The 21177-nt window shown below is 37.7% G+C and overlaps 6 protein-coding genes across 6 annotated transcripts; 2 read left to right on the forward strand and 4 right to left on the reverse strand.

Moving 5' to 3' along the window:
• Positions 1-777: 777 nt before the first annotated feature.
• Positions 778-2475, forward strand: F5B22DRAFT_87347 (uncharacterized protein). The gene is made up of 3 exons (XM_047980649.1): positions 778-1113; positions 1164-1838; positions 1909-2475. Exons 1-3 carry the CDS (start codon positions 966-968, stop codon positions 2394-2396), a joined length of 1311 nt encoding a protein of 436 aa, XP_047832094.1. The 5' UTR covers positions 778-965; the 3' UTR covers positions 2397-2475.
• Positions 2476-2536: 61 nt separating this feature from the next.
• Positions 2537-5035, reverse strand: F5B22DRAFT_87311 (uncharacterized protein). The gene is made up of 5 exons (XM_047980648.1): positions 4635-5035; positions 4077-4575; positions 3787-3994; positions 3080-3494; positions 2537-3015 (listed from the first exon to the last, which is right to left on the reverse strand). The coding sequence occupies exons 2-5, from the start codon at positions 4434-4436 to the stop codon at positions 2796-2798; spliced, it is 1203 nt and encodes a 400-aa protein (XP_047832095.1). The 5' UTR covers positions 4437-4575; positions 4635-5035; the 3' UTR covers positions 2537-2795.
• Position 5036: 1 nt separating this feature from the next.
• F5B22DRAFT_87296 (uncharacterized protein) lies at positions 5037-6509 on the forward strand. Its single transcript, XM_047980647.1, has 3 exons — positions 5037-5845; positions 5903-6134; positions 6228-6509. Exons 1-3 carry the CDS (start codon positions 5352-5354, stop codon positions 6417-6419), a joined length of 918 nt encoding a protein of 305 aa, XP_047832096.1. The 5' UTR covers positions 5037-5351; the 3' UTR covers positions 6420-6509.
• Positions 6510-7322: 813 nt separating this feature from the next.
• On the reverse strand, positions 7323-7922 carry F5B22DRAFT_645239 (uncharacterized protein; the record flags this gene model as incomplete). The annotated part of the gene is made up of 1 exon (XM_047978548.1): positions 7323-7922. One exon carries the CDS (start codon positions 7920-7922, stop codon positions 7323-7325), a length of 600 nt encoding a protein of 199 aa, XP_047832097.1.
• A 1811-nt stretch (positions 7923-9733) lies between these two features.
• F5B22DRAFT_87395 (voltage-dependent anion channel) lies at positions 9734-11672 on the reverse strand. The gene is made up of 3 exons (XM_047980650.1): positions 10863-11672; positions 10613-10782; positions 9734-10548 (listed from the first exon to the last, which is right to left on the reverse strand). Exons 1-3 carry the CDS (start codon positions 11221-11223, stop codon positions 9832-9834), a joined length of 1248 nt encoding a protein of 415 aa, XP_047832098.1. The 5' UTR covers positions 11224-11672; the 3' UTR covers positions 9734-9831.
• F5B22DRAFT_601350 (uncharacterized protein) lies at positions 11553-13231 on the reverse strand. The gene is made up of 2 exons (XM_047974599.1): positions 12332-13231; positions 11553-12269 (listed from the first exon to the last, which is right to left on the reverse strand). The coding sequence occupies exons 1-2, from the start codon at positions 13117-13119 to the stop codon at positions 12122-12124; spliced, it is 936 nt and encodes a 311-aa protein (XP_047832099.1). The 5' UTR covers positions 13120-13231; the 3' UTR covers positions 11553-12121.
• Between the last annotated feature and the right edge of the window lie 7946 nt (positions 13232-21177).

Below are 21177 nucleotides of genomic sequence, written 5' to 3' on the forward strand. Positions count from 1 at the left end.
TGTGCATCTAAGTGTTTTAGGGGCGCCTAAAAATCATATTCCAAGGTTACAATACCATAAGCAAACTTGGACCAATAAGACATTCTCCAAAGTGCAACTTTTCAATAGCATGATTGGTTGCCAATATCCGTTCGAACTCCATTTGTAATATGCCGTAGGCACAACAAAAGAAAGTTTGCATTCTGAAAGTATGCAACTGCAAGGGTTAGCCTCTACAAAGCGACGCAGCCTGCCTAAGGGCGAAATGCACTTCTAACCGCCCAATAAACGACTTGGAACCTCAATGTAAGCGCGCTGACTATGTTTCGACTCCGCTTGAGATCGGATGATGTGAAGCAAGGTCTGAATCCAAGAGGTAAGCGGCGACTGCGAGCCTCCATGGCCTGCGTGTGTCCAAGCACATACGCTTTTATTATCGATTTTGTGGATGCATGGCGAACAGGAGATACCCGAATGCAGCAGAGATCTGCGCAAGTTGAGCCTCAGCCTTAACCAAAATGTATCGAGGCCACAGCTTACTGCCGCCGGTGGCGCCCTCCTTTATGCCCTTTTCCGGGTGGAGTCGTGTCAAGTAATTAAGGAGTCATAGGTGATCCCAAGAATAGAAAAGGAAAAGGGAAAAAAATGGTCACCAGCTGTGTCAAGCATGATGTCCCTTGTAATTGGGCAGGATGAAATCTCCATGACCCTTTTCTCCAGCGGACATTGTTTACGAGGCGACATCTCAAACCAGGTCTGAGACTATCCCCGCAGCCGAGATGTCTGTTGTGCGTAGGACGACAACCCCATGCTTCTATGCACTAGGCCCTATAATACCTAACTGAAGTCTTCTTGACATCTGACATTCCCCGGAAGCCTCCCACACTCTTTACACCATCTATTCCCATCACTAATAATTCTTAGAATCACATCCAAAAATTTGTCTACTGACGTTCACATTCCATCATTCCCTCAACCACTACACAATGGCTTCAAATCATGACCAAGGTTTACACTATGAGTACTCGTTTCCAACGAACCGAGGTGGTCCAGATGGTCATGCTTCGAAAAAGCTGCATCGACGAGGGCGGAACAACCAACGTGACCAGTGTGAACAGGGTGATTATGACTTAGGTAGGATACTTACTTATCCACCCGTTAGAAAATATATTGATATAGATCAGGCCCGGGGAAAGATCTAGAAGCCAGTTATGAGCATAGCTCTGGCACCAGGAAGTTCTTGAAGAACAACTTGAACAAGATACGCGGGAATGGTCTTGAGCGGGATGAAAGGCTTGCCGTCGATCAGCAACAACGGTTAGAGAAGGAATTGCACGAATTAAGACAGATAAGCTCAGACCAACGGAAAGAGATTGAGGAGCTTAAGAGGATGATTCGAGACGGCGATGAAAAGTCGAATAAGCTGAAAAGGCGAAATGAAAAGCTCCAAGCACAGATTGACAATGATGAGTCAGTCTTAGGGCACCAAAAGTCCGACGAGGATGTCAAAGCACCATTCCAAAGCATGAATATTGCCATCAAGAACTGGACCAGTAAATGGTGCGATACTACCCGGCGCAACATTGAATGTACCTTTGACAGACTTTTCTGTGAAAAGAGGATGGGTATTGTCCAGAGTATCCTACCCTTAGTCAAGAACCAGGACGACTTCATCTCCCTAATCCTTGATGTCAAGCGACGGCGCAAGTTTGTCCGTGGATGGATTGGATTCCACATCGCTAATGACATATTCCGCACGTTGCCAGGGCCAAGTGGGAATGAGTCCGGGTCGGACATCTGGATCCCCGCCAAGATTCGCGGTTCAGTGGATGAAGTCGAGCACACGTTGCTGAGCTCAGGTACACCAACCGTGGACCACTGTTGCATTGACATTTATAATAGAGTTGCTGACATCCGCATCCTTTGCAGGCAAATGCTTAAGTATGAGCGACTTCAACCAATGGCGATCCCTCACTATGACTCTTTTGTTCAAAAAATACCCTAGCATCTCCGACGATGCGTGGTGCTTCATGTCAGAGAACGCGAGGGATGCGGTACACGACATCGCTCCTATTATTCCGAGAGTCGATAGAGATGCTGCTGTCAAGCACCTCATAGAAACCGTTTATAGACCTGCATTAGAGTTCGCCCAATTGCTCAGACGCCAGCGAGCTCTATGGAGCGTCCGATTCCCTTGCCTAATGACAGTTGGCAGGAGCTCCATCTTCAACCCAGCATGCATGAAGGATTCCGATGACGACGAGGAAGAGCCAAGACAGCTCGATGCACAAAGGTACATCGAAATAGTCTCTACACCTGTACTTTACAAGTCAGGAAACATTGATGGCAAACAGTATGATGAAGAGAATGTTGTTGAAAAGGCAGAAATCTCATGTGAGGCCTTTGGTGCACAATAGCTCGATATCAAGTCATGGTGTTTTCCTTATAACTCAGAGCCTTCGAGGCTAGACGGGGGTTACGTATCGAGATGATTTATCGATTGATGTTTCATACAGGGACTGTTCATAGCTAGGTAGCTGAGACTTCTTTAAGTACTCCGAACTTAACGATTTTATTAACGTTGTACTTTTAAAATACATGGTTGAAAAAGACACTTGTTAATAACCCACGATAACCTTACACTATGCAAACCCCTAATTTTGGTGCGCTTTTCGAAGTATACAGTGTGCAAATATCGCGGCCAGCTGAAATACCCTGGCAACAGTCGCGTACTGATCCGATGACGACCTTCTGCACACCACATAAATGATAATTACCATTGTAATTTTCACCAAAGTCCTGTACCACCGTAGCTATCACTGGGATTCGGCCAATGCATAGCCTAGGACAAGTTCGCCTAGCATCTCCATATCATTTCGGTTACCAACATCAAATGGACCGTACTCGTTCATCTGAAGGAATGAGGGCTTGTTGTAATCAATTCCCTGCTTATCGCAGATGTAATCGACATAATCTGCACCGAACACTGCGAAAGTAAGATAAATCTCATGACGATCCTGTGAGATCATGAGACGCCTGATCATAGTTTGTTAGAGATACCGCGGATATAGAATTGTAGATTGCGGAGGCAGACGCTTACTTGTTCTCTTGTTTCGGGTCTGTATTCAACGGCCTATAACTGTTAATCCATGCGGCCATTTGCGCACTCTCCTGCATCCTGATATCTCCTAGCTTCTTTTTTCTGACAAACGGCTTGACCTCAATGACTGCCAAGGGCTTCCGATCTGTTCGTCGTTCCAGGCAGCCATCTACCCTTGCTTCGTATATCTTTTGTCCCTGATGATCTCGCGTGATCAAGGGCAGACGACGCAAACTCCAGTTCGCTTTGAGATCTTTGCAGTGTATCGCTAAGGCGTTAAGGTATTCGATAAGAGCCGTATTCACAATTTGCTCATCCTGAATGGCTTCAAATATTCTGGGATCCTCAAATGGAGAGGAAAAGTCCGCTGGTGTTGGTGGACTAGATGAAGCATTAGAACCACCCCCACCCCTATCTAGTTTTAACATCAAAGTCAGCAATTAGTTTTAACAGTTGTTCCTATATTGTTTCCACATAATATACCACTATAGTGGTTATATAGATGGTTATATAGATGGTTATATAGATGGTTATATAGATGGTTATATAGATGGTTATATAGATGGTTATATAGATGGTTATATAGATGGTTATATAGGTGGTTATTGGGTGGTTATGTGGGTGGTTATGTAGGTGGTTATGCTAATGGTAGTGGTGGTATGGAGTTTAAATGCTTAAGAGAGATATGAAGAATTCCATGGACTAACCTGGTGTAGTAGGGGGCTGGTTGGGGTTGGATTTGGTTATATCTAGTGCTTCTAAACTTTTTGATAGACCTGTGAGCTTTGGACCAGGAGTTGGAGACGATTGAGCGGCGACTCTTTGCTTGATCCGATTTCTTGTTCTCTTGGCAATTGGACTCATGTCCACCTTGACACTATCATGATCGTTGGACTTCAAGCCCTGCGACTGGATCTATTTTAGACACGTTGGAGTTAATAAGAATTGCTAGAAAGAACACAGCATATACGGGAAATGGATAATTCGAGGGACTAACCTGATGGTATCTGACCAGAGAAAACGTATGAAGACCATCATAACCCTGTTTTTCAAGGGTATCTGGGGGTGTGCTGGTGGAATCGAGAAATTTCTTCCAGGTGGGTGCTATGGCACTTGAGGATAGGAACTTCTGCGCAAGTTCGAAATTGGACTTATCTATCCAGAGAGCCCTATCGCGTCTGTAGAGATCATCTGGTGTGTATTTCACCCATAAAGTACGGAGCAGCAAAAACTGGTCTTCAGTAATCTTCGAGCTAGAATTACCCAACCCATACTCATGAATAGTCTTCCATCCTAAAGACTCGGATTTGGCCTTCCACTCGGCAGGGGTCCCCGGTAGCGCTCCTGTGCTGGCCATTGTTCCTGACAAGATACCTATAACAAGGGAAGGAATTTGTGCCAGTTGGGAAGGATTATTGGAAACAATAAACAAAGGTGTATGTCACGTATATCACGAGAAGGAACGACATTGTAGTGGAATTTCGCATCATCTTATACTGATGGTCAAGTCAGCCGGGCGGCGTTAATTACGGCGTTGTTAGTCTTTCCAACATACTAACGTACCCGGCACGACGGTGAATGGCTTGTCTACCAAATACGTATCTGCCGTTGGTGACAAACACACCCACAGCCTCGCGAAGTAGCCATTCAGACCTCTGCTTTAAGCGTCATTGTTGGTTCTAGCAGTGTGCTGTTGTGGTGGTGGTGACATGTGCTTGCTAGGACTGTGGGTCGGTCGGTCGCCGATGGTCCCGCCGCTAGTTTATCCAGCTAATCCAGGCACCATATAACCACTATATAACCACTATATAACCAGGCAATAATAGGGGCATAACATAGTTGTAGCCAATGTATAATCATGGCCAGGTAACTAACTAACAACGAAGAGTACCTAATGCCTGGTGGTTAGGCCTTGATTAAATTATTAGCAAACATTGACCCCTCTGCTGAATTGAGCCAACATTGAAAAAGCCTGGCCCAGGTGGACGTGAAGAATGGCCCCAGCCCCCCTCTGGCAAGTTTGATTGGCTGAATGCTTGCCGCTTGCCACTCGGCCAGCAGCTAACAGGGAGGGCTAACAGGGAGGCTAATGGGCCCAAGGCGGCGACGCAAACGTGATGTACCCGACTCTACACCCTCTAACTCGCTGACTGCCACACGCACCCACAGCATCATCACCCCAACGGCATCACCAACATCAAGTTCTATTCTCCACCCTGGCGGCAAGACCCTACCCTACCCTACACCCTGCTTCAACGCATAAATAAGCACCATGTCTCGCAGAAGGTCGGCTGGTCCGGTATGCTTGGAACAAATAGGAACCGAACTTGAACCATCAACGTCAACATCAACATCAACAGGATCACAGAATACCATGCCTTCACATAAACCCTCTCAACCCCTTCCACCCATGTACCCAAAGCCTAACAACAAGGCTGCTACCAGTTTGATCCTACGACTCTACCCTCTCATCGCTTGGTCGCATATTGATCCTAAATATTGGGAACAATTGCAGATCACTTGTAGCAAACTCGATCTCAGTTGGGAGTCGGAAAATGGAGGGAACTTCTTGCGCCTGATGACACACGAGCAGATGCGACGCATCGCCCGCCAGTACGCGTTTGACCAGATAAGGGATCCATCCAGAGATCCCCGCCACCCATTCCACGACTCAGATCATATGGCCAGCTACCTCAGCCGGCATCTCGACGCTACTTCCGATGATGGCAAGACTCTTGTCGAGCAATTGCCATGGGATTGCAACCCGTAAGTGTTTCCACGCCCAGCTATTGAACACGACTCGTGCTAATTAATGTACGATAGACCCGATCACGTCATGTTAAATAAACTTCGGTATTTCCCTGCTGGCTGTAACTGGGCGGTTGAGAACATTTTGGATGTTAAAGGTGCCAGCTTGCCACACATCAATTGCACCTTGACAGAAGCCGGAGAGCTCGACGAGAGCACGCTCATGTTCAGTGAGGTGTGGTGTATCCTGTGGCTAACTATCCACTGCCATCGTGACCCGCAGAAGGCGAAGTTCGAAGTTGTGCCGGTGAGCTACCTTTTCCAATGCCCCCCCCATTTCCCCGGACGCCGTGAACTGCCCCTCCCATGTACTCTTTGTTGCTGACTGGGGATCCGATAGGTCACCGTTGCAACCATCTCGGGTCCCACCTTCCGTATAGTACAAGGGTATGTGGATGGCAAGACAGGGATTGTTAATATTCGAAAGTCTGCCATCGTGCCTATAGGTCCGGATAAGAATACAATGAAGGAACAGATGATGCTGATGGTAAGATGGCTGATAGCTGAACCGGTCTGGCCAAGCCGGCACTAGGTTCTGTAGCAAGGTGTCGTTCTCCTCGTGTTACGATAAAACGGATAAACGACCCAAGGGCAATCCATGGACCAAGCAAATCAGAGGGTTACATCAGCTGGGAGGGTTATAATAGGCGTTGTCTCTATATGTGCTGGGCAGCTTATTTACTTAGTTGAGCAATAACGTAGAGGGCGTTACTAGGTGGTTTCTAACACTTTCTTGTTTCCATTAATCCCTGTGAAATTCAATTCTATTATGTTATGTTTCATCATTGTAAAAGATCCAGATTCTAGTGTAAGCGAGAGCATGATATAATACCTAACACTAGATTTCCTCCATCTAGGTATGTACCTATAATATCGATACCTTATTAGAGCATCAAGCCAGTTGTTTAAAGTCAAGTCAAGCCGTTAAGGCTAAGAAGGAATTGGTTAGCCAAGGACTTCTGCAGCTCTAGTTGATTATTACATTCTGAATATCAGACTCCAAGCCCAATGACCTGCTCTTGCTATTATATGGTTCGTATTCTATTTTTATCAATATCCTCCTTACGTAGTATCTGGGACAATGTATCTTAAATATAGTGGTTGTATGGGTATAGCTTAGGACTTCTTTAGCATTTGAACGCTTTACGATTACCTTGCCACTTCGCGGCGAAACACCACTAAAGCCAGTGAACATAACTCTAATCGCTTCTATCACCTCTTCACTACAGTAATTCATTTTATATGGCTACAGCTACCTCTCCGAACTTCAGTTGGGGACATCTTCGATATGGGCTAGTGTCTTTATAGGGATGTTGACATGTGACAGCTACAGTTCAATTTGGGCAGAGTTTATGGATCAGATGAAATATTGATTAAGTAATCTAGATTTTTTTTTAACTCCCAGTTACTCTCTACGACACCTCTTTTCTAACAGCTATCGTATTGGCAATTGATACCACGTATGATGCACTGTTGGGGGTGAGGCAGAATAGTCCGGTATCAGCATAAACGCAACTAGCCGCTCCCTTAACCCGTCTTTCAACATGTAGTAGAATTGATGAGTTACCACCTTTGTATACTCATCGTACGTGAATCCACAGCCGGCTGTGGCCATATGAACGAATATATCGAAACGCTCAGCAGTTAAAACCGCTTCATAGGCAGTGGGTGAAAGGACACCTCCATTCTCATCGGTGGGCCAAGTGTCAATAATTTTCCGCGATAACTTTTTCTGATATAACTTAAGGATTTTCTTGAAGTTGTCCAGATTTTCATGCTGTATTGCGTGTACTAGACTTGGGATCATAGGGGAGAACTGTCTCCGAATCTCTGGATCAGATTTCCTTAGCTTTTGAAAGCGTATGTCAGTTAAATAGAACTGCAAAGGGTTGCGTTCAACAATTCTCTTGGCAGTGGAACAAGTACGTGTGAAGTTAGCTAATGTTTTTGTTGTCAGGATCTCGTTGGCAACCTGTTCTATCAATTCCATAGGCAACCCTGTCACAGGGAGCGATTCACGGGGCTGAGAACCCATAGTGGATTTGAAATGGTATTCTTCAGTGTAAGGAAGATAAATAAGTTACAATCCTCTTAAATATGTGCATCTAGAGTGAAAGAACGTGTTGTCTTTCACGTTTGAAATAGATATTGAGATTTCGTTGTGATAGTCTTTTAAGGTCTTTGTTCTACTGCAAATTTCAAGCTTTAAGTTTAAAACAAGTCTCTGTACCATGTACCTTGATCATCGATCAAGTTGTGAATTACTAAATGGCAGCTTACCCCTCTTAACACTGTAGCCAATGTCTGAACATCAAGCATATTAAGAACAACCAATAATAGCCCATCACCGATGCAAGTTCAGGGGCGTTCAAATCAAGCGGCATATCCTTTGACGTTCAGAACTAGGAACGAAAAATATAAAGATTGAATAGATTGGCAAAGGTGTCTGAACACTTCCACTCCTAACCTACTAAAGCCACCCAACAGCAATAGGCTTTATGTTTGCCTCGTATTACCTTATTTATGACAGCACTTATAACTTTATGAACTCGCCCTATATCTATATTTACCGGCAACCTATCATAATATTACATGCAATTGATCAGAACTGCAAGCATGGGGTACTATGTGGAAATTCTTGTTGCACCAAGGTCTCTCCAAGCATTAGTGCCTAGGCAGGGCTACATAAGCAAGCCTCTTTATCGGTAACCCTTGAATTGTGACAGACTGTTTCTTCGCACCCGGTCGAAGTGTGTCTCAACCAATTAATAGACTATTAGTAAGTAAAAGGGCTGACTTTATGTCCACACCATGAAGATTGAAGAAATAGAATTGCTTGAGGTCTCGTATGACTTTCCTCCATCTTTTTGCTGAGCGTAATGAGTCCAGATGGTTCTAGGCACGTGGGGAAGCTGGGTCTTTTCTTTTGCGAGGCTCGAAACCTCCCTACCCACATGAATGCCAGACATCAGAAACAATTTGGAGTCTCATTGACACTTATAGTACACAGTCATAATAAATTGAAGGCCTGGTTTATAGCCTAGCTCAGCATAGTAGCACGGAGTGTGATATCGAGTCTTAGACGAAGCAATAGCCGCAGTCTATTGAGAAGCCCCACCGAGTCCCCCAACAAGGATCATAATGCGGGGAAGCCCCATATAGTGCTATTTCTCTAGGATTTTGAAAATGCTTAGTGGCGCAAGTGGTGAATGATGCAAACTTAGCTTCTTACACATCTGAAATTCATCTCATAGGAGCCTCATTGGAGGACCAGGCAGCTCCGACGGTGCAGTTTAAGGCATGAGTTGAACTTGTTGAAAGGGTCATTAGATTATTCCTCAGTCCCCTAACCACTACCCCGCTCTCCATCCCCTGTTCCCCGACTTTTGGCAGACTTAAAGACTAGACTAGATTGAGCAAATACCTTGATCCTAACTTGGATGACCACTTATACCCTCACAGATAGCTATGAGATTCCATAACCACTCAAGGTGATCAGACTTATATGGAGACAAAATCAGCTTCTGTCAGGTGTATATATAACTATAGTAGTCAGTTCAATGGTTTTGAGTGTGGAACAGGACAAATTTTGCTTTCAACAACCTTGTGATCCCATTAAATTATCTAGAAGTCTAAGTTACAATACAGTTATCTGGCTGGATGAAGGTCTTATATACAGTTTCCCAGTGCTCCAGTGTGTGGATCGCAAGTATAACCGCCTTCCCTTTCTGACAGTCGAAGGCACCTAGATATTGGCAAATCCCCCCTTAGCCCGACCAACCGCCACGTGTTCTACAACCCTATCTAGCCATTAAAGCAGTGTCTCCTTTGAGATGCTTATATAAATGAAAAGCCAACTATACCCATATCTACATCTCTATCTATAATGAATAATGAGGTCAGGATAAACTTTATACACCGTCAGATTTAAGACGTGCCTATGCTCAATCATGGGATGGTCGTTCCTCATGCGCCAATTTGTTGGCCTCCCAATCTGGGATGGTAGGAGCCTGAGTGAACTTTCCAAGCCAGGCATGTCGTATAGTCCCTATGCTCACCACTATCCACAGCAAAGCTACCACAAGGCTCAATGCAGTGCCCAGATTCTTGAAAAAGGTGGATGGTAGTTCTCTCCCAAGTGTTGTCGTTGCAACGGCGTAGACGCCAAGGGGGAAGGTAAACCCCCACCATCCGAGGTTAAAGGGGAACCTTTGACGTGAGATAGATGCGACTGCGAAGGACAGCCAGAGGAGTCCAAACCCCCACATTATGAGCGCCATCATAATACCCACAGTATATAGCACTTGGGCTGCGAATGGGGCAGCAGGGATAAATTTGTTTGACTCGAAAACTTTGAGTGCATCTTTCCCTAGCTGAATTACCACGAAAGCACCATATCCAGGGGGTCCGAGAGGAAGGAAGACGGAAACGATAACCTCTCGGGGAGGCATACTATGTACTATCAAGCGCTGAAAGTAGATCACCAAGATGAACATGGAAATGGGAAGACCGCAACCCCATAGTATGTAGCTAATAATGATAGTCCATATCGCATGTTGATCGTTCGGAAGCACATCGGCCACAATAGAGCCCGTTCCAGCCGCAACGACAGTACCTACGACTGGTAGCAGCAAAGTAGCTGTCATGGTATTTACCGTCGTCTGTCTCAGTTGTTAGCGTCCCTGTTATCCCCGAGTATTTCAGGTTTCATATGTGAATACTTGCCTTGTGGTGACACATTATGACAAAAGGAAGATATAAGTTCATCGCAAGCGCGCATACAGTATCGAACCACCACAATGCCCATGCTAACGTGATTGCCCAACCACCCCAGGCAGGTACACACACGTAGATAATCATATTGATAATTGTGGCCAGTCCTATTGGGAAAGTGCCTAGAATAGGTGTCAGGAGACGATGTCCTTTGAACAAGAGCGTACTGAGTTGTGACTCCACTCAGAGGGGCAAAGCATACCCAAGAATAAGCACTGCGCGGGGTGCCGTATCGTAGCAGTCCACATCCCTTGAAATAGGGTATATCTCAAGATACTGATGGCTAAAAACACGAGGAAGAGAACGATGTTGATAACAAAGATCGCGACTGAGATCCAATATAGCCACGTCGCATTATATGGCAAGTTGTGCAATAATATCGAGGTGATCCCGGTGCCCATGTTCACGCTAAACCAAGCCGGCGTGAAGTTGATGACAACTCGACGCCAGCCATTGTAATGAGTTTGCTGCTTCTGAGGCGACGATTCTGTATCGATCTTTGGTGGCGGATTGCCAACCGGCACGCCTGACTCTTCATCCCAGATTGGAGTTGCAGGGCCCATGAGAATATCGTAGCTTTGGGAAACACGAGTGTGCAGTATAGTGTTGATGTCTTACTTCGGCGTAAAAGAAGACACTTAAATATGCATATGAATTGAAACTGTTTATCAAGTAAACATATAATTATGCCAGGTTTCGTGAATCCTCTGCGTCTCACTCTTTATAATTCAAAGGTTCTAAAGTGTCACGCCGAAGGCCGAAATATGATGCCGCCCAGAATAGACCAGTCGGGATTTGTTTTGCTGCAGATGTTCAGTGGCCCAGTGCGTGAGATCAGTATTTCCGGTCGGCAAATACCGGCCGAACCCCGCGGAGTGTCAGCCCCCTTGCGCCCTGCACGCGCCGGTTTGGGGAGCTATTACGAAATCGTCCGGGTCATAATTGGCCATTGAGTGCAAACTAATTGATCATCAGAGGGGATGAGGCGGAATCATGCCTAGGTAGGGTTTAAGTAAGGTAAACTTGTGAGGACAGCTTGAAAGAGTGTCCCATCATGTGAATCCCTGAGAGTAGTAATTCTGCTGCTTCCTCTAGAACTATTACAATGAGCCATAAGCAGCATTTGATTGCGCGGGGAGAGTCCTCATGACCGTCACACTATGCTTCCATCAACCGCTGCTGAAGTAACTTACTATCATTAACCGCTGAATGCTTACCCCGCCCCTTGGATCATTTGATGACTTTGTACGTACATGATGGCCTATCTATCTAAGTAGGTAATTATTCAATGAGCCGTTATGTATTATACTCTGAAAATCAATAAGTTATGTAGTACTCTAGATTCACTCATCTATAATATATCGACAAGTACTGGTATAATATTTTGTTAGCAGACGCATCACGACATTTTACAACTAAATCGTTAGACTCGGATTCATCACAGTCTGCTAAGGGCGCTCCTCAGTGCGGATTGATCGCCCACATATTCCACACCACGCACCCCTTATCACCCGACTCGATAAAAGATCCGAGGTCCAACTTGCTCTTGTCATTTACGCATTCGCTGACAGACTCTGTTCCAATGAATTTGCCCAGCATTTGTTTGCATCTGTGAGAAGTCCCCAGTTAGCAAGAGCCGCGGACGGAAAGGGTTGCGGGTGTGGGACGAACCTTTCGCCATGGATTTCATAAACTTGATTAGGACCACACGTAAGCTGGTTACCAAAGTTGCTGTGGAAGGCTTCAAGACGAATAACAACATCTCCTGTGTCGCCTCTGGTTGTCCGTTTACCATCTTTGCGGTAGGAGTAGTTACAGGCAGCGTAGCCTTTCTCCTTACATGTGTCCTGTACGAAGCCACTGGGCTGGAAATCAGGGTACAGGGTATACTGCTGTCCGTTGCCGGAGCGATCGCAGAAGGTGTTGATGGCATCTTGCGCCATTTCTTGAGTGACGGTCAAGTGCTCCCTGGTATCCGTGATATAGCCCTTTTCTTTATTCTCGGGGTAACAGGCCACTTTATCATAGCCTTTCGGGTGAAGTTCGAAGAACCCGCAGTTATCTGTGTCTTTGAGAATGCCGCCATGCTTGTACACGATCGTGTCGGTGTCGCAACTGTCGAGAGCTTGGGTAAGGTATTTGACACAATAATCATGCTTTACCGTGTATGACCCGCTTCCCATACAAGAGTCGGTGTATCGGATTGAGAAGGTGGTCTCCTCAATGAAACTGCCCTCATCGCCTTCCTTGACGACTTTTCCATCTTGGGCCTTGCAAAAATTCCCTATGGCGTCTAACGCCGCGTCTCGATATATGTAGTTATTGAGAGGATTGTCCTGAGCACCAGCACACTTCAGTTCGGTACGAGGCTCTCCCTGGACCTCGAGTGTATAGGTGCCACACCCTTGCTCCAGTGTACCACTTCCATAGAGATAGTGAGAATTATATTTGCCTGTCATACCAAAGTTAGCTGTGACTAGTTGTTACACGGCCAAGACTTCAGAACCGAAGATAACCGATACGACCCATAGAGGAAAGTGAGGCTATAAGCGATTGGATAAGGACAATCTGTTAGCTACAAGAAGACCAACAGTTAAGGCATAAATGCCCAACAGTTAAAAGGGAGTTATAGATTGTATAAGGCCTGAATAAGCATAAATAGCTAAGGAATTTCCCACTTTAGGATAGGAAAAGGAAAGAGAGAAATTAAGGCCTTAAAGACCCCTAATAGATTATTAATAAATATAATTAAGTTCTAAGCCCTTTATAAAAGCCCTTATTATAAATAATCTATTATCCCCCTTTAGGATACTCTAATATAGCTTAAGCTTTTATATAACGGATAAGCTTTAGTAAAATCCTTATATATATATAATGCTATTTTAAGCTTAAATCCCTATAAATATAGGGTTATTTTGGTAAGATACTTCCTTTACCTTTATTAAATAAGAGGTATTTTAGGAAAGTTTATACCTTATATTTAATAATTTAAATATTATATGCTATAATTTTAATACTTTTATTTAAAGAGTAAAAAGTAGTTAATAACTTTATTAATTTAAGGCTTTAAACTTTTTTAAAATTACGGATATACCTTAATTATAGGATTTTAATTTTAATTCCTATTATCCTAATAAAGATAGTTTAGACTTTAATTCCTTAGGATTTCCTTTATTATATGAAAATTGTTTTAAGGACGAATAGTAGTTAAATTATCCGCTTTAGCTACTTTATTGGACTTAAAAGCTCGAAATTAAGGATGTCCTGCCCTTTAGCAACTTATAGGTTAAATTAAAGTATGTGGAAGTATTAAGCGAATATTCCGTTAGCTTTAACTGGAGTTTAGCCTTTACCTTTGAACGAGCTATATCCCTTCCGTTGCTACCTATTATATTTAAACCTGTTTATTTTAGTTAAGTTATATTCCCTTTTCCTAAAGGATTACTTCCTTTAAAAGACCTATTTAGATTTATTAATTAATTAACTTTATAATAAAATCCTTTTATTATAGCCCCTAAATTAATATTTAAAGCTATAGAATTTACCCTTTATAACTTAGCTATTTATAAAGATATTAGGAATATAAAAATAAAATATATAAATATAATAATTTAAAACCTTTTATAATAGGTTATAAATATTTATAATTATATAGGTAAAACCTTTTAAGTAGCTTAATCCTTATAAAAATATAAGTAAGGAATGCCCCTTAAATAAAGAAAAGCATTTTAAAATATATATATTACTATTTATAATATATATAATATTTTAATTAGTTTATATAAAATGAATATATAAATAACCTAGGAATAAATAGAATGTTTTTAGTAAAAAATTATATAAGGAAGCATTACTTTTTTTTAAAATATATAGGGAACTATTATATATATTATATAAGATACCTAATTTTAAGTTAACGCTATTAGCTAGCTTAAAGAAGTAGTAAATTATTATTATTAGGCCCTCCGGACTTTTTAAAGTAAGCTTATTAAATAAAAAGCTAACTATTAAAAAACCTAAGGAATTATAAATAATTAAGCTATTATAATTAAAGGATAAATTAATTAGCTTATAAACCATCCTATTATAAACCTTAATTAAATTAATAAACTATAAATCTATATTTAGGTAATAATTTAAAAGATTTAAAAATAATTAAATAAGTAAATTATACCTAATATAAATTAGATTATTAATAAGTTAAAAAAGTATAGCGTTATAACTAGCTTTATTAATTATTTTATTATAAAGTATTTATTATTAAAAGCTATTTTGTAATAATAAATTAATAATAAAATATTGTAGGTAGTAAAGGCCTAATTAATTATTTGGGCTTTTCGAGCTTAATATATAATAACGAAAATTTTTCCGGGAATCCTTACCAAAGTTGCCCCGCTGCTCGAAGGTAACCTAAGAGGAAACCCTAATAGCTTTAACAATAATAATAACCCCTTTAAGGGATAACCCCTCTGTGGTCCACTTAAAGGATTACCTTAAGGGCTACTTCGAAATCCTAATGGAGGACCTAGAGGAAATTTGGATAACAATAATCCCCTTAGCCCTTTTATTAATAAATTAACGTATACCTTTTTAGCTATATTTAGAAATATTAGTTTTATAACTATAATATTTAATTTTATTTAACTTAATAAGCCTTATATTTATAATAAAAAGGATATTTTTAAGTTTTTTTTATAATAGGTTAAAGTTAGGGATTATATATTTATATATATAAAAAGTTTTCCCTTTAATAAGCATTATATTAATTAAATTAATTTTTTTATAATAAATAAAGCTTTATAATAATATTAATCTTATTAAAAGTAAATCCATTATATTAATGTTATTAATACTTGGGTAGCTTATCGAATAGTTTTAAAAGTACGGTTTAAAGATCTATTAACAATATATTAAAATGCTAATACTTTTATAAAAGTAAAATATTTTAATAATATTGCTTAATTTTTTACTAAAATCCTTAACTATAATAATTTAATAAAATAGTTTAGTTTAATATTTTAAATCTTTATTATTAAATGTTTACTATTTAAACTTATAAAAATAGTTTATTATAATTGGGGCTATATTTTTAAGAATAATAGTAAATTTTTTAATATAATTTAAAAAGTTAGCATTATTTATAAAAATATATTAATATACCTTAGGCTATCTTTAAAAGGCGTACCTAATTTAATAAAGGAGTAATTAAAATTAAGCTATTAAAATTAAAGTAAAAAAAATCGCTTTAACTTAAGCCTAAACTAATCCTTAAAAAAGGATAAGGAAAGGAAACCTACTAGTAAAAAGTTAAATAAGCTTAAAATTAATCCTAAAGATAATTACTAGCTTAATATTATAGCTACGTTAAAGAGGATCGATTAGGCTATTATTAATAAACGAAAATAAGATAAAATTAATTATTAGCGATATAATAGGAATAATTATTATACCCTTACCTACTACATTAAAAAGGATATTAACGGAAAGGAATTTCCTTTAGCTTTTAAAAAAACCTCTTTTATTAAAAGAAGGCTTAATAATAATGCAGAACTATTATCTATAGCTAAACGAATTAAAATTAATACTATTACTATAAAGGTAATTAATCCTATATAATATATAGAAATAGAGGAATTAGATTTGGATTTTTAATTAGGCCTTACGAAGTACCGTATAGGAATTTAAACCTTTAAAAAGGTAACTTTTTCTACATTAGTATAACTAAATAAGTAGGAAATAAACTTCCTAAACTAGCTTAAAAGAAGGCTAGTTTAAAACTTAGAATAGGTTGTAGGCCTATTATTCTTATGACCCTACTATATAATAACTAGGAATACCTAATTAGGGTGCTTTTAGATATAGGTAGCATTATTTCTATAATGTCTTTTTTAAAGGCTAGATAATAGAAGCTACTTTTTATTAAAAAAGTATACCCTAAACCTATACTAGCCTTCGATATAATATATATATAAAAAGTAGGATGGTATTATATGGAATAAATTATTTTCTAATATTAAGAAGACTATTTTATAAGGTTTAGCTTTAAATTAAATATTTTTAATAAGGATTGTAATATTATCCTACCTTAATAATAAATAGAAAAATATTAGCCTGCTTATTTTTTTAAAGATATAAAAAAAATCGTGTTTATATTTAAGTATTATTGTAAAAATTGTATTAGTTAAATTATCCTTAACCTGGGGATTATTAAGGTTATAACGATTATACTTTAGGTAGCTATTAAGGCAGCAATGGAATAAGTCCCTGAAGAATTTAAGGAATTCCTCCTAATTATGATTAAAGTAGCAGTATAACGGTTGCCTAACTACTAACTTTAGAATTACGCAATTAACCTTATAGATGGGAAGGCTTTACTTTAAGGACCCCTTTACGCTATAAATAATTACGAACTAGATATGTTTAAACTATAGTTGGATAAAATGTTTAAAATTAATTGTATTTATAAATTTATTGTATTATATAGGGTACCCCTTATATTTATAGAAAAGAAAGATCCGAATAATCTATTATACCCCGTTGTGGATTATTAAGGCTTTAATACTATTATAATATTGGTAAGGTATCCTATTCCCCTTATTGTAAAACTTTAGGCTAGATTTTGGAAGGCTAAATAGTTTACTAAAATCGACCTAAAATCCGGATTTTATTTAATTAAAATTAAAGAGGGTTATAAATAGAAGATAGCGTTCCGTTATAAATATAGACTTTTTAAATATATAATTATACCTATGGGACTTATTAATATTCCTATAATGTTTTAATCTATAATAAATTATATCTTTTAGGACCTTATTAACGTAGGGCTATTTATATACCTTAATAACCTCCTAATCTATATAGAAATAAAGGAGGAATATAATAGAATAGTTAAAAAGGTATTATAACGCTTTAGTAAGTATAATCTGGCAGTGGTACCCTAGAAATGTAAATGGCGCATATACGAAATTAAATTCCTTAGATACGTTATTAGTGTTAACAGTATTTTAATAGCTTAAAATAAGATTAACTATATTATTAAATGGGAAGTATTAGCTATTTTGTATAAATTATAACAATTTATTAAATTTGTAAACTTTTATTAAAGATTTATTAAAAAGTTCTTATTAATTGTGAAACTATTAATGGATGTAAATAAAATGGATTAATAATAATAGAAATGGATAGAAGTTATAAATGAAGCTTTTTTTAAGCTTAAGTACCGTTTTATTATAGCCCCTATATTTATCCATTTTAACCCTTTTAAAGTAGCTTATATTAAAACCGATACTTTTAACTTTGCCTTTAGAGCTGTATTATTATAAAAGGATGATGATAGTAAACTCCACCCCGTTGCCTTTTACTTCCGGAAGTTAATACCGGTGGAAATGAATTATAAGATATATAATAAAGAGCTACTTATAATAGTGGATAGATTTAACCAGTGGCGTTAGTATTTAAAAGGCGTTTAATACCGGATTAAAATCTACTTTAACTATTAAAACCTGTTATATTTTATAACAGTTAAAGTCCTAAATAGACGATAGGTCTGTTGGGCATAGCAACTATTAACGTACTAGTTTATAATAAATTATTAATCTGGTAAATTAAACGAAAAGGCTAATATTATATTAAGATTAGTTTAATATTACCTTAAGAAAGGGGGGAATAAAGATTAACCGGTTAAGTTAGTTTTATAGGATAAATATTTTTTATATTTTAAAGGATTAATGTTCGACTTAGTAGCGTTTATATTATTAACCTCTAAATGATTTTATAGCCTTTTTATACTTAAATAGCTATTAAAATTTATTAAGCTCGTTAAAAAAGTAGCGAAGGACGACTTAAAGTACTACCTATAAAAGGATAAGCCTTTTAAAGGTATAAAACTTATAAATAACCTATTATATAGGAAGGGATGCCTATAGGTACCTATAGTTATATAATAAAAAATAATAAAAATAAAGTATAATATATAAATAGTTAGGCATATAGGAATGGATAAAATGTTAGAACTTATTATAAGAAACTTTTGGTGGCCCAATATTAAGGCAACCATAAGGGACTTTATATAAAGCTGCTATACTTACCAATAAAACAAGGCCCTACGATACGCCCCCTATAGATTACTTTAACCTATAAAATTATACTATACTTTATAGCAATTAATTATAATAGACTTTATTATTAACCTACCTTTATCCAATAGCTATAACTCTATTTAAGTAATAATAGATCCCTTTATAAAAATGGAATACTTTATACCTCTAAAAATTAAGGAGAAAAAAATTAAAGATTTTATTAAAATCTTCGTTAAGCATTATTAGAAATTATATAGTATACCCCTTAATATAATTTTTAATAAAAATTTTAGATTTATAAGCTATTTATAAAAGAACTTTTTAAAACTTATTAGTATTAAACCCTATATAAGTATAACCTTCCATCCCTAAACTAACGGATAAATAAAACGGCTTAACTAGATTTTTAAAATTTACCTTTAAACGTTTATTAATTATAAAATGTCCAATTGGGAAAACCTTCTATTAATTATTAAATTTATATATAATAATACTATATCAGCCTCGATATATATATTCCCCTTTTATATAAATTACAGCTATTACTTAGTTATATATAACCTTCTTATAGTATAACCCTATAACCCGTTTAGCAGGCTATATACCTACTAGATAATACAGGTATATAAGGAAGCTAAGGAACAGTTGGAAAAGGCCCAATAATATATAAAAAAATAGGCGGATAAAAGATAAGGAGCTCCGCCCCAATATGCTAAAAACCAATTAGTAATATTAAACGTAAAAAATATTAAAACAAAAAAACCTATTAAAAAGCTAAATAAAAAGATGCTTAGTCCCTTTAAAATCCGTAAGGTAATCTTACCTATCGCTATTAGACTTATATTATCCAAAGGTTAGAGAATCTATAATTCATTCTACATTTTGCTTATTAAGCCCTACCGCGCTAGCAATTAGGTACTGCCTAACCCTGACTAGGTTCTATAGGAAGCACCTCCAATAAAGTCCGAAGACTATTAAATGGAAGAAATTAAGGATTCCTTAAAAACCTAAGGGAATATAAAGTACCTAATTAAATGGAAAGGTTAGCCAACTAAAAGGCATTAAATTTAGGAACCCTATAAATATATAGATAGTATTAACATAAAGGCTTTTATTAAATAGTTCTATTAATAGAATCCCGGCAAACTAATGGACCCCCGAACTATCGTAACTTTAAACTTATAATCTACTTAAAGAATTAAGTTATACTTAAAGTCGAACATTAAAAAGGAGGGAGATAGTATCATACGGCCAAAACTTCAGAACCGAAAATAACCAATACGACCTATAAAGGAAAGTAAAGCTATAAGCGATTAGATAAAAATAATCTATTAGCTATAAAAAGACCAACAGTTAAGGTATAAATGCCCAATAGTTAGAAGGGAGTTATAGATTGTATAAGGCTTAAATAAGCATAAATAGCTAAGGAATTTCTTACTCTAGGATAGGAGAAGGAGAAAAAGAGATTAAGGCCTTAAAGACCCCTAGTAGATTATTAATGAATATGACTAAGTTCCAAGCCCTTTATAAGAGCCCTTGTTATACTAGTAAGATTTAAGCTATGACTCTTATAGCCAGAGATTAAGTCTTGATATGCACCCTGGCAATGCTCGGCACATCCTTTGGCATTACTTTTGAAGTCGAATGTGAACTTCACTTCCCCCTCTGGGCCACTGTCCCGCTTCCAGGTTGAGTCATCGGGAAGGTCATCTTTACCAATCGTTTACGTTTCGTCTCTGGACTGATCAGTCTTGCAAAAGACTGCAGTGAGTTCCTCGATGAATCCTGGGTCAGCTCTGTGAGCTAGCTGACCATTAAGCAAAAACCCTGCCTCACGACCACCCCCCCTACCTACTAATTACCCAACTTCTAAAGCGATTTTCTCAACGAATATATTGTTCGCGATGCTTTTTTTAGTATTTTTAATTAGATCTATTGTTTTTAACCTTAATAACCTTTTTTATATCGGTATCCTTACGTTTTAAAATATATCGATTAATGGTTTTATTAATATATATTAAACAATTATATAATTTATATTTTACCTTTTATATATATATTATATAAATAAAGTTATTATTAGGACCTATTTTAATTACTTTTTATTTAACCTTAATATTTTTTTAAAAGTTTAACTTTTAATACTTTAATCTTTATTTATAAAAATATAATAATTTTAGCCTTTTTATTAAAGGCTTTATTAACCTTTATAAAAAATAACCTTTATAATAAATTATTAAATAAAAGGAAGGTTTAAGTTAATTTTTATATATTAATTTATAATTATTAACTTTTAAAAGATATTTTAATTATTATTTTTAAAGCTATTTTTAATAAATTAAATATATTTTAATTATTTTTTATACTTTTTTTAATATATTTAACTTTATTATATTTTTATATATAACTTTATATATTATTAATATATATATTTTTTTA

This window comes from Xylaria bambusicola (genome assembly GCF_022495145.1).
Source record: "Xylaria bambusicola strain CBS 139988 unplaced genomic scaffold F5B22scaffold_14, whole genome shotgun sequence".
Classification (NCBI taxonomy): domain Eukaryota; kingdom Fungi; phylum Ascomycota; class Sordariomycetes; order Xylariales; family Xylariaceae; genus Xylaria; species Xylaria bambusicola.

Coding starts and splice junctions, on each gene's coding strand:
- F5B22DRAFT_87347 (XM_047980649.1), top strand. CDS start 966: ATGGCTTCAAATCATGACCAAGGTTTACACTATGAGTACTCGTTTCCA. Junction 1,114..1,163: donor ACAGGGTGATTATGACTTAG/GTAGGATACTTA, acceptor GATATAGATCAG/GCCCGGGGAAAGATCTAGAA. Junction 1,839..1,908: donor GCACACGTTGCTGAGCTCAG/GTACACCAACCG, acceptor CATCCTTTGCAG/GCAAATGCTTAAGTATGAGC.
- F5B22DRAFT_87395 (XM_047980650.1), bottom strand. CDS start 11,223: ATGGGCCCTGCAACTCCAATCTGGGATGAAGAGTCAGGCGTGCCGGTT. Junction 10,783..10,862: donor CGCGCAGTGCTTATTCTTGG/GTATGCTTTGCC, acceptor CACCTATTCTAG/GCACTTTCCCAATAGGACTG. Junction 10,549..10,612: donor TCATAATGTGTCACCACAAG/GCAAGTATTCAC, acceptor CAACTGAGACAG/ACGACGGTAAATACCATGAC.
- F5B22DRAFT_87296 (XM_047980647.1), top strand. CDS start 5,352: ATGTCTCGCAGAAGGTCGGCTGGTCCGGTATGCTTGGAACAAATAGGA. Junction 5,846..5,902: donor TTGCCATGGGATTGCAACCC/GTAAGTGTTTCC, acceptor AATGTACGATAG/ACCCGATCACGTCATGTTAA. Junction 6,135..6,227: donor CGAAGTTCGAAGTTGTGCCG/GTGAGCTACCTT, acceptor GGGATCCGATAG/GTCACCGTTGCAACCATCTC.
- F5B22DRAFT_601350 (XM_047974599.1), bottom strand. CDS start 13,119: ATGACAGGCAAATATAATTCTCACTATCTCTATGGAAGTGGTACACTG. Junction 12,270..12,331: donor TATGAAATCCATGGCGAAAG/GTTCGTCCCACA, acceptor GACTTCTCACAG/ATGCAAACAAATGCTGGGCA.
- F5B22DRAFT_87311 (XM_047980648.1), bottom strand. CDS start 4,436: ATGGCCAGCACAGGAGCGCTACCGGGGACCCCTGCCGAGTGGAAGGCC. Junction 3,995..4,076: donor CTCTGGTCAGATACCATCAG/GTTAGTCCCTCG, acceptor TGTCTAAAATAG/ATCCAGTCGCAGGGCTTGAA. Junction 3,495..3,786: donor CCAGCCCCCTACTACACCAG/GTTAGTCCATGG, acceptor TGTTAAAACTAG/ATAGGGGTGGGGGTGGTTCT.